General features: G+C 35.8%; 1 protein-coding gene across 1 annotated transcript in view; it reads right to left on the bottom strand.

Annotated features, from left to right (window-relative positions):
* Positions 1-13,555, bottom strand: part of OXCT1 (3-oxoacid CoA-transferase 1) — a 134,515-nt gene that overhangs the window by 67,750 nt on the left and 53,210 nt on the right. The window contains exon 8 of the mRNA XM_025436280.3: positions 943-1,050. Coding sequence (XP_025292065.1) covers positions 943-1,050 — 108 coding nt within the window. The remainder of the gene's footprint in view (positions 1-942; positions 1,051-13,555) is intronic.

Here is a 13,555-nt window from a genome sequence, read left to right as displayed (position 1 = left end):
GCTACTACTATCACTCTTAAGACTTCTGAAACTGAATTCTCAGGTGCTCAAAGATTGAACCAGAACAAAGAAAAGGAACAGACCTTGGGACTCTGTTTTTGCAGGGTTGTCAGAATGTTTTTTATGAGGTGTTGCTACTGGCAATTGCATATTTCCACCTGCAGAGTCTGGACTGGTTTTGCTACAAGAGCATCACAGGAATCATAAAAATATCCAGAAACTAGCCAGGAAACTACTTCCATTACTAAATCTCCTTGACATAGACTCTGGTTCCTATTTGCAAATGTCCCACATCTTCTCTCCTGAGACCCCTGACATTAGTATTAAATTGCAAGATGTCTTTGAAACATGGCAGAAGGTATCTCTGATTGCCCAATATCTCCTACTGGATATCTATTCTGTTGCTATACTTTAGACAGTTGTGAATCTTGATATCAATTCTGGCCCAGCTGAGCATTCTTCATGCCCTCAGTAGCCTAAGAATACCTCCACTGCTCCTGGAGATTACTGACATAATCTCATATCCACCAGCTACCCAGTGCCTGATGCTAATGGGAATGATGTTCTGGACTTTATGAAGTGCAAAGCATCTTCAAGACAGGTATTTCAGGATAATCAAACACTAAGTGCAGCCAGGCTAAAACCTCAATGCTAGGGCAGTCAGTCAAAACTATGCATTGTAAACTAAGAGAGTTACAGAAGACTAGAAGACAGCCTAGAGAATACCATAACTTCGTGATATACACTTTGTAAACACAAGTCACTGTTGAGCTGGACAATAACATAGACAATCATGTCCTCTTAGGATGGACACACGAGAAGCTCCTACTACAATCCAAAGCAAGACTTTCCATTCAGCTCTAATTCCCTATCATCTCGAATGGCCCCAGTGGCACCTCTCTCTGATAATCAGATTCATATATACTAAGCTAAATCAATTACCTCAATCCTCTTCTCATATTTTTCTCCCTTTATAAGGCGATGTACATAAATCTTCGGAATATGGATGTCTTCTGGGGCAAATGATCCAATATCCACAATTTCTTCAACCTAGGTAAAAAGAAAAAAAATTTAGTGAGAGCTTAAAATGAACATTTTTATTAAAAAAAATGAAGTATATGCATCATTACTTCCAACTTAAGATTGTGTATAAAATGTAAAATATATATATAAGGATGCCTGGGTGGCTCCATTGGTCGATCATCGAACTCTTGATTTCTGCTCAAGTCATGATCTTGAGGTTGTGAGATCAGCTGGCATCAGGCTGCACACTCAGGCAGGGAGTGTACTTGGGATTCTCTCTCTCCTCTTTCCCCACCCCTCTCCCAAAGTGCGTGTGTGCACACACATGTACTCTCTCTCTCTAATAAATAAATGGATCTTTAAAAAAATAATATAATACACACACACATATATATATCAAAGAGAGATAAAGTACACTAATCACAGACACTTCTAGACCCACAAAAAAGAAATTCAAATACATGCGTCTGAAAATAAAATACAGAACATAAAGCTCCAGAACTTAGTCTTTGCCTAAAAGAGTCTCAGTTTCAGATTTGTCAAATGTTTTCTCAGTACAGCTGCTTGAACTTTCACAAATTGCAGCTCAAAACTTGAAAGCACATCCCTTAAACCCTGATTTTCAAATTTAATGGGAGATTTATCATATCAAAGACAAAAATCTGTAACAACATCTGCTTGGTCAATTGAAGAGCTTTTTAAATATAGATACAAATGCTATTTGTAACAGTTTTTAATTATTTCTGTTATTAGCTTCCTAGAATCATGATAGAATTGCAACTGCTGAAATAATTTTAAAGACAGATCATTAATTTCAATATGGAAATCTGAAAAGGAAATATTAACTAATAACTAGAAATACTCAATGTAATTAGAATTGAAGTCATTCACAGAGCAAAAGGTCATTTCATAGCAGTATGAAATACTCCAAGTTAGTCTATTTTATAATTCATTAAAAAAAAGACGAAAAAGAATTTTTATATCAACATAAAAAGAACCTCAGAATAACAATGATCAAGAAAAACTACGGCCAATGTTGTTGGGGTCAAAGAATTATCTTTTTGGTGTCAAGAAAAAATATTATCTTAAAGACTCTTCAGTAGATGTCATATATATGCTCAGTTTAGTATATGCCATATCCAAAGCAAAGAATTATTTGCTTAAATAATCTAACTTGTGCAAGGTGAATTATATTAAACATGCCACCTAAACAAATACCTGAAATTACCTCCCGAAATTCTGAGGTGAAGAGGCACTTTTTATGCTATTTTAACCTGTATGCCCATACCATATTCCTCCTCCAATGAAAGAATACCAGGGATTACAAAGGTCATTTTAGTTATTATGCAGTGTTCCCAAATAGCTGGGGGGTGGGGGGGGGGGGGAGGATGCGGTAGATAAAAGCTATCTTCAATGATAATTAGAAGAGTCCTAACCAAAATCAAACAAAAACTCCAAATAAGAGTCAGTAAACATGTTGACATCGACGTTGAAATAGTTAACAGAGCTGTAGACGTGCATTCATCTGAGAATGAGTTAGGGGGAAGCAAGGGGACTCCCCATCACTGTAATCTGTATCTCCCCCACCAAGACTTCTCTATGCTTTGGTATTCCCCACAGGGTGGTTACCAGGTAAAGAGGAGGTGGATACAGGAAATGCAGAGCAGCTAGGCATTATTACCACACTTCTTCCAGTAGTTGGAACTTTTAGCCAGTAGGGTTTATTCATATTTTTATGCTTATTCAATTCACGCCTTCAAAAAAGTTCTGGACTTTAAAAACTTGTTTATACATGAACTCATTATCCTGAGGATAATGAAGACTTCATATCCTGAGGATATGAAGACTTATTATTCATGAAAATATTGGCCAAAGCATTTGGTAAAATAATAATGAGTTGGAAACAACCTAAGTTGTCCACAATAGGATAATGGTAAAATATATATGATACATCCACATGGTAGATCAATACTTTGCTTTCATAATACATAATGACATGTCATAATTTAATGTTTCATAAAATGCAAGATTTTGTACAAATAAATATTTACTAATATGCTCTTTGGCAAAACTGTCTCTATACCTACAAAAAAGACTGAAAGGAAATACACCGAAATGCTAATAATTATTATCTCTGGGTAACAGTCCAAGTTATTTTTCTTTCATTTTACTTCTATATCAAAGGGTGGAAAACCTACATATTTTTTTTAAGATGCAGCAGACATTAAGTAAGGAGTTTCCCAAACTAGAAAATATATTAAGTGGAGGATGTCATAAATTCCTTAATTAGTCAGACATATACCAAAAGGACATGTAAAAAGAAAACAGGGACTCAAAGAAAAACTGTGGTTTCTAAACTCTAAAAGCACTTACAACATTATAAAATAAATTAAGGAACCTCTTTTTCCGATGCTTTTTAAAGATAATACAAATTATTCTCCATGCTGGATGCTGTTCCAAAAGTCCACGCCCTCATCTCTCTTGCTTGAATTACTACAGCAGCTTCCTAATTGGTCTCCTTGCCTTTGCCCTTCAGTAGGACAAGAAACGTAATGGAAAAGGAAAAAAAAAATAGTAATACTTCTCTTAATACAGAAATGCTGATGATAACCAATCACTATTGTCTTTTGATTCCAATAAAGAAAGTTTTGCCAAAAAACACCAAATTAAGACAAAGTTTCCTTACTGAGGGCAATGACATTATGATTTTGACAACAAATAGGGTGAGAGAATGTGTCCTGACAAAAGAACTTAGAAGGAAGCAAGAATCTGGTTAAATGTCATCAGTTCTATGTTTTGTCATCCTGAGAGAAATGATTTTCCTATTGTAGAAAATACATGTGCAGCATTTGTCCAAACAGTATCAACACTCAACAGCACTGAAAATTTCTATATAAAAATCAAAACTTTCTCAGAGTTGGTTAGCAGAGCTAATAGCAAAGGAAGAAAACATTTGAAGTACAAACCAAAAGAAGGAAACATATGTTTTCAGACAATCTGTGAAGAGTTTAAAAAAAACTGGAAGAACTATCTTAATAACAGCTATTGAAGGGACTGCAGCCTTCTGTGGTCTTGAGTGATTCTGAGGAAGAATCAATGTGGGGGAAACAGTCTAGTGAAATCAGGTGATAACATGGGAGGTAAAGGAAATCTGAAAAAAAAAAAAAAAAGAGGAATAAAATGAGCTTGTTAAGAAAAAAGTAAAAATAAAAGCTCACAAGAGTACTCACTAACCATGGCAGAAGTGTGCCTCCTGAAATCAGAAGTAGGCAAGACAGAAAATAAGGAACAAAGAAATAGTCTCAGTGCAAAGCAGTGAGCAGATTTAATAAGTGTCCTCAGACAAGATCAAGATGTAGGACAGGTAGCTAAGAACCCAGACTCCTCCCCGGCACTAGGCGTAGTTCTTATGCAGCACCATCTGGTTCATCTAGAAACCCAGACACTTGAGGCTTCTCTAATTAGTACTTGTCTTCAGTCATTAGCAGGAAAATAGAGGCTAGGAAATGTTAATTATTATTGATTTGAACTTTATTTTAAAAGGTTGCTTTCTCTGCCCTGTACTCTATTTCATAATTCTGAAAAGTTTTATCTTAAAGCTCAGAGAAGGATAAGAATTCATCCTTGGGCGACAATGTTTTTGCTTTTACTTGGCAAACATTATTTATAACTCAGGTAAGGGAACAGAGGAGCTGCAAGGCAATAACTTTCTTATTTTATCTTAGTGACAACCTGAATCTATGATAGACACAAAAAATGGGTCTGACCCTGCAAACCTCACTGTGATACAAGTTGTGGGCTGTTTTTTTTGGGGGGGGGGGGAGAATTACACTGCAGGTTTTTTTGCTGAGTCCTTTTAACTTTCAAAACAGGTTAGGAGGAACATACTTCTTTTGCCAAGAAATAAAAAAGTCAACAACAACAAGCAACTAATGTCTATAATCATGAAAAACACTGATCCCAAATTAGGAAAAGCTGTCATACACTAGAAAAATGGAAGGGGAAAGCAGTGAGCAATAATAGAAAACATTACAAGTTAGATTCAGAAATGCTCTGGATGTTTCCAGGTCTGATGAAGAGAAAATGTGGAGAAAAAGGGAGGGGAGCATGTAGGGCATCCTTCCTAAGAATCCAAAGGAGAAAAAAAATTCAAGCAGCAGGAAGGTGCATGCTGTATTGAGTTTCATGCCAGGGATGATATGATTAGTGCAAAATTATAAGATGAAATGACATGAAAGCTAAAAGGCCCTGGTACAAATTATATATGGTCTTAGATATCTATATACAAATGCACAAAAACTGAAAAGATAAGTGGCTACTAAGGAATTTGGAACCTTAATAGGCTCCAACCTATTAAGAAAGTTGAACCTTACAACAGTGGTAAATATGATTACATAGTCATTATTGAAATTTGGTTGACTGGATCTCATGCCAATAAGATATTCTACAATGTTCAGCAAAAACAAGCTGACAGAAGAACATGCTACCTCAAGAAAAATATGCACATGCCCGGGAAAACACAGACCTAGTGTTGAAATGCGGTGAAGTATATTTAAAGTGAGTTCAGAAGGAGAAAGAATAACACACTAATGGCCATATAATCAGTGCTCACCAAACTAAAGATGTAGAGGGTATATTTTTAATAGAAATAGAAATTTCTTGGTTCAGAAACAAGATAGTTATATCATGAGAGACACTAATTATTTGAACATCTTCTGTTCATCATATTCCTCTGATAAATTCTGTATTGCCTTCTGACAGGTTCTGTATTTCAGAATGAAGGAGTGATAGAAATCAAGATTCTAATGAATAAAGATAAACTTGGTAAAGTAGAAATGATGGAAACCCTAAGAAAAAGTCAAAATGTAAAATTAGAATTTGTAATAGACTAGGAATTGAATTCTGGACATACATAGAAATGTATCCTGGTCTTTGAAGAAATGATTTCAAAAAGTCGAGAGAGAAAAAAAGCAGGATCAAGTGGTCAGAAACTCTAAATGACAAATAGATGTAAGAGGCTTTCAAAATCCCTATTCTGAAAATATGAAAATGGACTGCCCGACAATAAAGAGAATAGCACATGAAGAAGAGTTTAAGAGATATAATGTGGATAGCTATGTGTTTCCTCGTTTCTTATGAGGGCTCATACAAAAGAGAGACAAGTATGATCTGGGACAAATGGGAGTTACAAGAAACCTTCAGAAGTGTGTCAAAAGGTACAAAATTGGAATGCGACGAGTCATATCCAAAATGCTACAGATGATGAAAGAGTGGTTTCTGGGGTGATTTTGCTGTTGCTGATGGAGAATTCAGAAATGATAATCAGCACTGCTTGAGACAGATGACAGAAAAAAGGACAGCAGTTCGATTCCATTTTGATCCTGACTTCCCTATCAGGGAAAAGGAAAGGGCAATACTAATACAGCTAAGGAGGAATTGAATTCCAAGAAGAGATAGATAGATTCTCTAAACTAATGCCAGGCCATAGCAAAATGATATCCCAGGATTCTTAAAGGCCTTGAAAATATGGTCACAGAATTAGTCAAGTGAAAAATGGTAGCGATGTTGGCAGATGGAAGACTCCTTTTCAAAACAGGGGTTTGGTTCACAATGGTATTCTAAAATGGATTATTAAACAAAAAGTCTATAAGGTCATGAAACAAAGACAAGAATATTGTGAGGCAAAAAAAAAAAAAAAAAAAAAGAATATTGTGAGGCACCAGTACAAGTTTCCTCTGGACCATACCATGCAGAATGAACTGCCTTAATCTGCGTATCAGGTTAGCACACTGGTAGGCCAGGAGAAAAGCAGTATGTGATTTCACAAAGAACTTGACCAAGTTCCTCACAAAACAGTTGTACAGACTTAGCAGGGAAATGTGTCCTGGAGACATTCACTTAAAAATCCATAAATATGAATTAAGTTCCTACTAGATACAGTAATGAAAAAAACAGGAAGTCTGCTATGATGTGCTGTACAGATGGGTAGATTAGTACTTGAAGAATCACAGAAGGATTTGATGGCTTGACAAATCCTTAGAAGTCTCCAATGCTGTGGTTTTTAACCTTGGGGGAAATGTGTAGTTCTCTACAAATCTGGTGAAAGCTACACAAAAAAGGTTCCTTATTTATAAAATTCTTCATGAGATTTCAGGGCTTTGGTCCATAAACATCCCCCCCCCCAACCCTTTAGCCTCAGCAAGACTCCAGATTTGAAGAGAACTCCACTCTAGTGGGGTAAGGTCTTTGGTCCCATCCTGTTCAACATCTTTATCAAAGCCTTAAGCAAAGAAAGGGAACACATTCTGAGTCTACTGTGGTAAAAGTAAAGAGTCTCTGTGTAATGGACAATTCTGAACAGAAATATCTCCATCTCTGTCAGAGAAGACAATCTCAGGCCCATGACCTCCCAAGGATTTAGCAAAAGTCTGAATGGCAAAAACAATACTCAAGGAGTCCAAACAGTTTTTTAATGCTCCAGGAAGAGCCTACCCCTAGAGCAACCAATATCTTTATATCATTGCTATAAAGAGTCAGTTTCTCCTTCTTACAATCAAATGAGTTCTTTTGCGCAATTAAAACAGGGTGCCAAGATAAAATTGTCCAGTTTAATGGGAAGAACAGTTATACTTCACCTGATTTGACCATTAGGTTCCTTCATAATGGTATATATTATCAAACTACATAAGTACTTTCATTTTTACTTGACGTTTTGTGCTCATACATGTTTGCCATGACAGTACGATTTTTCAGTGTAATTTCAGCTCCATTTTCAAGCCCTACCATTGTTTTTCTTTCTTTTTATAGCCCTATTTTTATTTTTTAAAAAGATTTTATTTATTTATTCATGAGAGACACACAGAGAGAGAGAGAGAGGCAGAGACATAGGCAGAGGGAGGAGAAGCAGGCTCCATTCAGGGAGCCTGATGCAAGACTCAATCCTGGGGCTCTGGGATCATGCTCTGAGCCAAAGACAGATGCTCAACCACTGAGCCACCCAGGAGTCCCTAGCCCTACTTTTAAATGATGTTGTTTTGTATGTCCTGTAAGCTACTTTATATCATTTCTGGAACAAAATCGGTAAAAATTAAATAGTACATTTATCAAATTGATACAAGGCCAGAAAAAGAGTGGATACTATTAAGACAGAAATAATACCATCAGGTCTCTACTGGCTAGGAAAATAAAATGGGCCATTTTAACTGAATGCAATTCAACAGGGAACACATTATGTAAAATAATATCTGGCCTAATAATTTTTTGGAAGAGCAAATTAAAAGGGTTTACCTAAGCACCAGCACAAAAACTACATGTGACAGAAATACCGAAAAAATGCCAGAAAAATATTCCTTTCTCCACTTGTGTCCAGTCTCAGAGTTCAGGATATACACCTTCAGCCTAATGTCCCTCATAATAAAATAGAAACAATCCTTCCTTACTATAATGTCTCATTTGAAACATGGTATGAGAAGGAAAATGGATGAAAGCAGTTTGAACTCATTAAAAGGAAAGCTGTACCTAAAAATAGTTTAATTTACTGGAACTATGATTAGCCATGAAATTAATAGGCCATATTGATCAATAAAAATAGGAATATTACTTCATGGACTATCCCAATGGTTTTTGTAATGGAGAGATCATTTTTTAAAAACAAATTTAAATACGAGGCACCTGGTGGCACACTTGGTTAAGCGGCCAACTCTTGGTTCCAGCTCAGGTCATGATCTCAGGGTTGTGGGATCGAGCCCCACATTGGGCCCCATGTTCAGTGCAAAGTCTGCTTAAGATTCTCTCTCCCTCTCCCTTTGCCCGCCCCCCGATCCGCTCATGCTCTCTCTCTAAAGTAAATAAATCTTTTAAAAAATTAAGAAGAAAAAATTTAAAAGTATTCTTTTCATTTTCATCCAATCTAATACCATATCCAGCCTAGTCCATGCTGATTTTTTTGCTAGCATTTCTAAAAAATTTGACCAAAAATGCCCATCTTCACTAAGTATGTGATTTAATAACATTCAGGCAGTATTATAAATATCCAAATTGTATTTGTCATATATTCTTCTAAAAGGAAATTTTATTAGGGCTATAGCAAATCCAGAGAAGTAATTAAAAAGAGTACCTCTACCCAGAGGAATTAAAACACTTCTAACACATTCATTCAAAGCACCAGTCTTATCTACAATACTAAGGAAAAAATTACACCATTATCACATACCCCAAGGAAAACAGGGAGACATGATATAATTAAAAGAATTAAACTAGGAACACTTTTCAATGAAGAGAGTTATGGAGAAACAGGAAGGAATAGAAAGAAAGTCTGTGTTGGGTTTTTACAGCCACTGAAAAACTGCCTATTAGTGATGCCAAACCAACTAAAACTTTGAAAGTCTTTAAGACTGTTTCCTTCAATTTGGGGCTGTTAATCATCCTTGGAGCTTTTCATAATGTAAGAACTCAGTATTTAACACATAAACTGCAAAGCAGAATTGGGTTAAACTCTAGCATTTCCAGAACACAGTTCCTGGTTGCTTAATCTAGCAGAAACTAGAATCTACCTTGTGAATGACTCAATAATTCCTAAATTTAAAATCCTTTACCATGTGGATAGAACAAGAGATTTTTTTTTCATTTTACCTTTTAAATGTTCTCTATATGTTTTCATTTCTATAAAGCAGTAAGCAAAATAGAATCCTATTTAATTTCATTAAAAATATTAAAATGCCATGTTTCTTTTCCCCGATTTAGTATAAGAAAGGTAGACATAAGATGCAAAACTAAATGAACTTCAAAACAAGATACTTTTCCCACCCCATGAGTATAATTTCTAAAACTAGATCTCTAAGTCCTAAATAAATTCAAACATATTCATCACATTCTCAGCTGTAATGTTAGTAATCAAAAAACAAAAAGCAGTAACAACAATGGCCATTTCCTTCATACAAACAGCAGGTACACACAATCAGTTTTATGGCTGGTATCACTTGGTTCCAGTTTTTTCCTACAAAAAAATTTCCTCTAGTCATCACTAGGAAAGCAGAGCCAGTACTGCCTCCGATATCATCATTCACTGAAATGACTGAAACACCTATGGTGAATGAAGCTGATGAACTCCCAAATCTAAAACGTCTTTTTGGCATGTACAGCTCATCCCTGAAACTCAACAACATATTGAAAACTTAAAAATGATAACTTAAAGAAGCACCTTCATCTTTTAAACAGAATTTCCCCCCATTAAAGACAAGTGGCTATGGTTGATAATAAACGGTAATTTGCTGGTGCCAATACTTTGTAAGAGATTGATTTTGTCCATGTAATTCTAATGCTATGTATTTTACTGATTTCTATACTTAAAAAATAAGGAGACAACAGAGAATGACACAGAGTACTGGACTTGGGGTCAGAAGACATAAATTCTGGTTTTAATTATCAACTAATGTCATTTAGCAGTGGTTCTTATGTGAACCCCATAAGGTCATTTCATCTCCAAAATGTTAAAGTTGAGTTTTAAATGATGTCTAATATTCTTTCCAGCCTTTATGTGTTGTAAGTCTATGTTAGTTCCTGGATGTGCTATAAAAAGACCCAGAAGTATGCAAATTAATGTATCTTTTTAATTACTCTAGGTTGTTGAACACTAAATCATCCCCCTCTTACTGGATGTACTTTGTTAAATGCAACACATGATTTTAATTTCATGCCACTTAGTATACCTTCAATACTCCTCCATACTTGCATGTTTGCTGTGCCAATTCTCACCTGAGTAAACAGGCAGTTGCATTTACAAGGCCAGTTTATTTGCCACCAATTGATAACCCTCTACATATCTAGTTAACTACCATAAGGCTTGTTCTGCTTTAACTGCATAATAAAAACCTATTGAATGAGACACGCTATCTATCCCAGGCAGCATTAAAAGGCACACCTTGAGATAAAATGATCCCAGGGAAGCCAGAGGAAGCTAGTCACAGTAAAAGGAAAGGAATTACAGAACAGCTGGCAGCAGATTATCAAGTCTCTCAATTCAGGGCCTGACAAAGGCCTCAAATATAAAGCTGTCAGGAAGAACCACTGAGTATAAGGCATTTTTGCTTCCTTAGACCACAGCAGGATAATGATGCCAATCAAGTAGAATGTGGGCAGAACACTTCTAAGCCTGCAAAGCAATGCTCATATTTTAAAATTGCTGGCTCAGTGACTCAAACATCATTTAATGAGGATCTAATATGTGCCAGGCATTGTGCCAGGTGCTGGGGATACAAAGATGAGTAGGACAAGGTCCCACAAGGCACTCCCAGTCTAATGAAAGAGACAAGTAAACAGCTAATCACAGTATTGCATGGTGATAAATGCTACCACAGAGGGAAAGCTCCACTCAGGAAGCAGAAAAGTGGAGAGGGCATTTCTGACAGAAGAGATGGCAAGAGTGAAGTCCTGGAGTCAGGAAAGAACATGATCTGGGGAAATGCAGCAAGAGGGTACCAATGAAGAGATTTAGGGCATGCAGGAATGGGAATGGCAGAAAGAAGTCTGAAAATTTTATTTTATGAGATGAGGAACCTAATTTTGGAAAAGCTATCAGAAGTGGCAACAGCTATCCTGAACAAAAAAGAAATGTGATTTCCTTCGTATTTCAAAAAACTCACAAGAGTGTTCACCTTGACTAATATGTTGCTAGGACAGTTTCTTTTGAATACTGTGGCTTCTCTCCAGAAAAGAAATTTTTAACAACTTGGCAATTACATCCTCTCACTTTTATTAAGTTTTGGTTCTGCACCTGGATTTTCTAGGAGCCTACTAAAAGGCCACCTGGAAATCTGAATATATTCTAATTTTAGAAGGCTGCCATATGCTATATGCTAAAACTACAATAATGATACATGCTGAAACACGTTTATAAGAAATATAACCAATAACACAAAAGGAGTCAATGAGTAATATTTATCACTTTTCCTCTCACACAATTCTTACTTAAATAATTTCTGTAAGCCATGACTTTAAAATGCCTTCTTTTTAAAGCTATACTCTTGAACAAGAAAGATTAGGAAATTAACTCCTTTAAAAAAAAAAAAAGCAGCTAATTTTTAAAATGAAACAATCTTGCATAAGCCCTAATTATCACTTCAGTATTTGTAGACGAGATCTATATTTGAGGTGGAAAAAATAACATTTTTGACAAGGTCTCTGGAAGGAGTGAGGAAAGCCACTATTATTTTAATAGGAGTGACTTTAAAATCACAAGCTAAATTCTTAACACCAACATGGAATAAATCAATAAGTAGGTCAAAAGTTGTTAGGTAAACTAAAGCAGAAAGTAAAATTAGTAAAAGGAATCTTTGTCCTTTCTTGCAATAAGACAGTTTTGTAAGAGTATCCCTTAGGTCAGTCATACTGTGCCTTGCTATTCAATAATCTTCGGGAGAGGATATCATAGGTGAAGATTTCTAACATAATATAATGGTTTTGGAATTTCCTCTGGCCTTTTCTTGCCTTCCTTTTCTCAACAGAATCTATGTCCTCATTTGCAGCAAGACGATTTTGTGGGAAATCATGACCATAAGTTTTACAGAGCTGTCTCAAAACAGTGAATCAACAGAGCACTTGACTCACACCTTATTTTAGGAATGGGTTCGGTCTGAGTATAGCTGCCAATCATGGTTACGTCTAATGGCCTTATCCTTCTTTACTTCCATAACTGAATTACTGCTGTGGGTTCAATGCTCTTCCTTTTCTAGTTTACCAGCTAGAGCCAATCAAGTTCTTCCCTAGCATGGAGCAGTGGAAGATGCCCCCAGGAAGCTGGGTTCAAACCCACAGAGCTTAGTTTCAGATCACACATCAACCACAATCTTGCACTCTCTCTTCTTCCCTCATACAATTCTTCATCTAAGGAGATTCAAGAACCTAGAGATGAAATACCAGAGCCATCCTCATTAAAATAATGACAGCAATGCCTGCAACACATAAAATCACAAAAGAAATATAAATAGCCAGAAAATACTCAACTTCCCTAGTCATCAAAGATAAACAAATTAAAACCAGAGGGCAGCATTTTTTACCTAGCAAGTTATCAAACCAATTTTAAGTATAATATCATGTTGTCAAGAATGGTTCAAAAGTGATACTTTTATATGTCACTATGGGATCACTGAAATTACCTTCAATTTACAATATTTATCCAAAGTTTGTAAAATGTTGATGCAAACACCCAAAAAATTCACCTCTAGGAATTTTGTCAAAGAATATAATCAGATGTGCACAGAAACAAGGATACTCACTAAAATATTGTCAGTAATAGGGAGAGATAGAAAACAACATAGAAGTTCAATAACAGAGTTGTTAACTATTGAAATAGCTTTTTGGGGAGGAATATTTAATGACCTATAAAAACATTCCTAATGTTTTATGTAGTAAAAAATATACAATATGGTCTTAATTTCATAATATATATGAATAGGCATTAAAGAAATCAAGCCAAGAGATGTCCAGTTCCATTGTTCCTTCAAGGCCCTTGGTTCTGTGCAGGAAGTGGCTCTGT

The sequence above is a fragment of the Canis lupus genome, chromosome 4 (assembly GCF_003254725.2).
Source record: "Canis lupus dingo isolate Sandy chromosome 4, ASM325472v2, whole genome shotgun sequence".
In the NCBI taxonomy this organism is placed as follows: domain Eukaryota; kingdom Metazoa; phylum Chordata; class Mammalia; order Carnivora; family Canidae; genus Canis; species Canis lupus.
The sequence above is the reverse complement of the archived record's forward strand: the minus strand, read 5'-3'. Positions and strand labels throughout refer to the sequence as shown.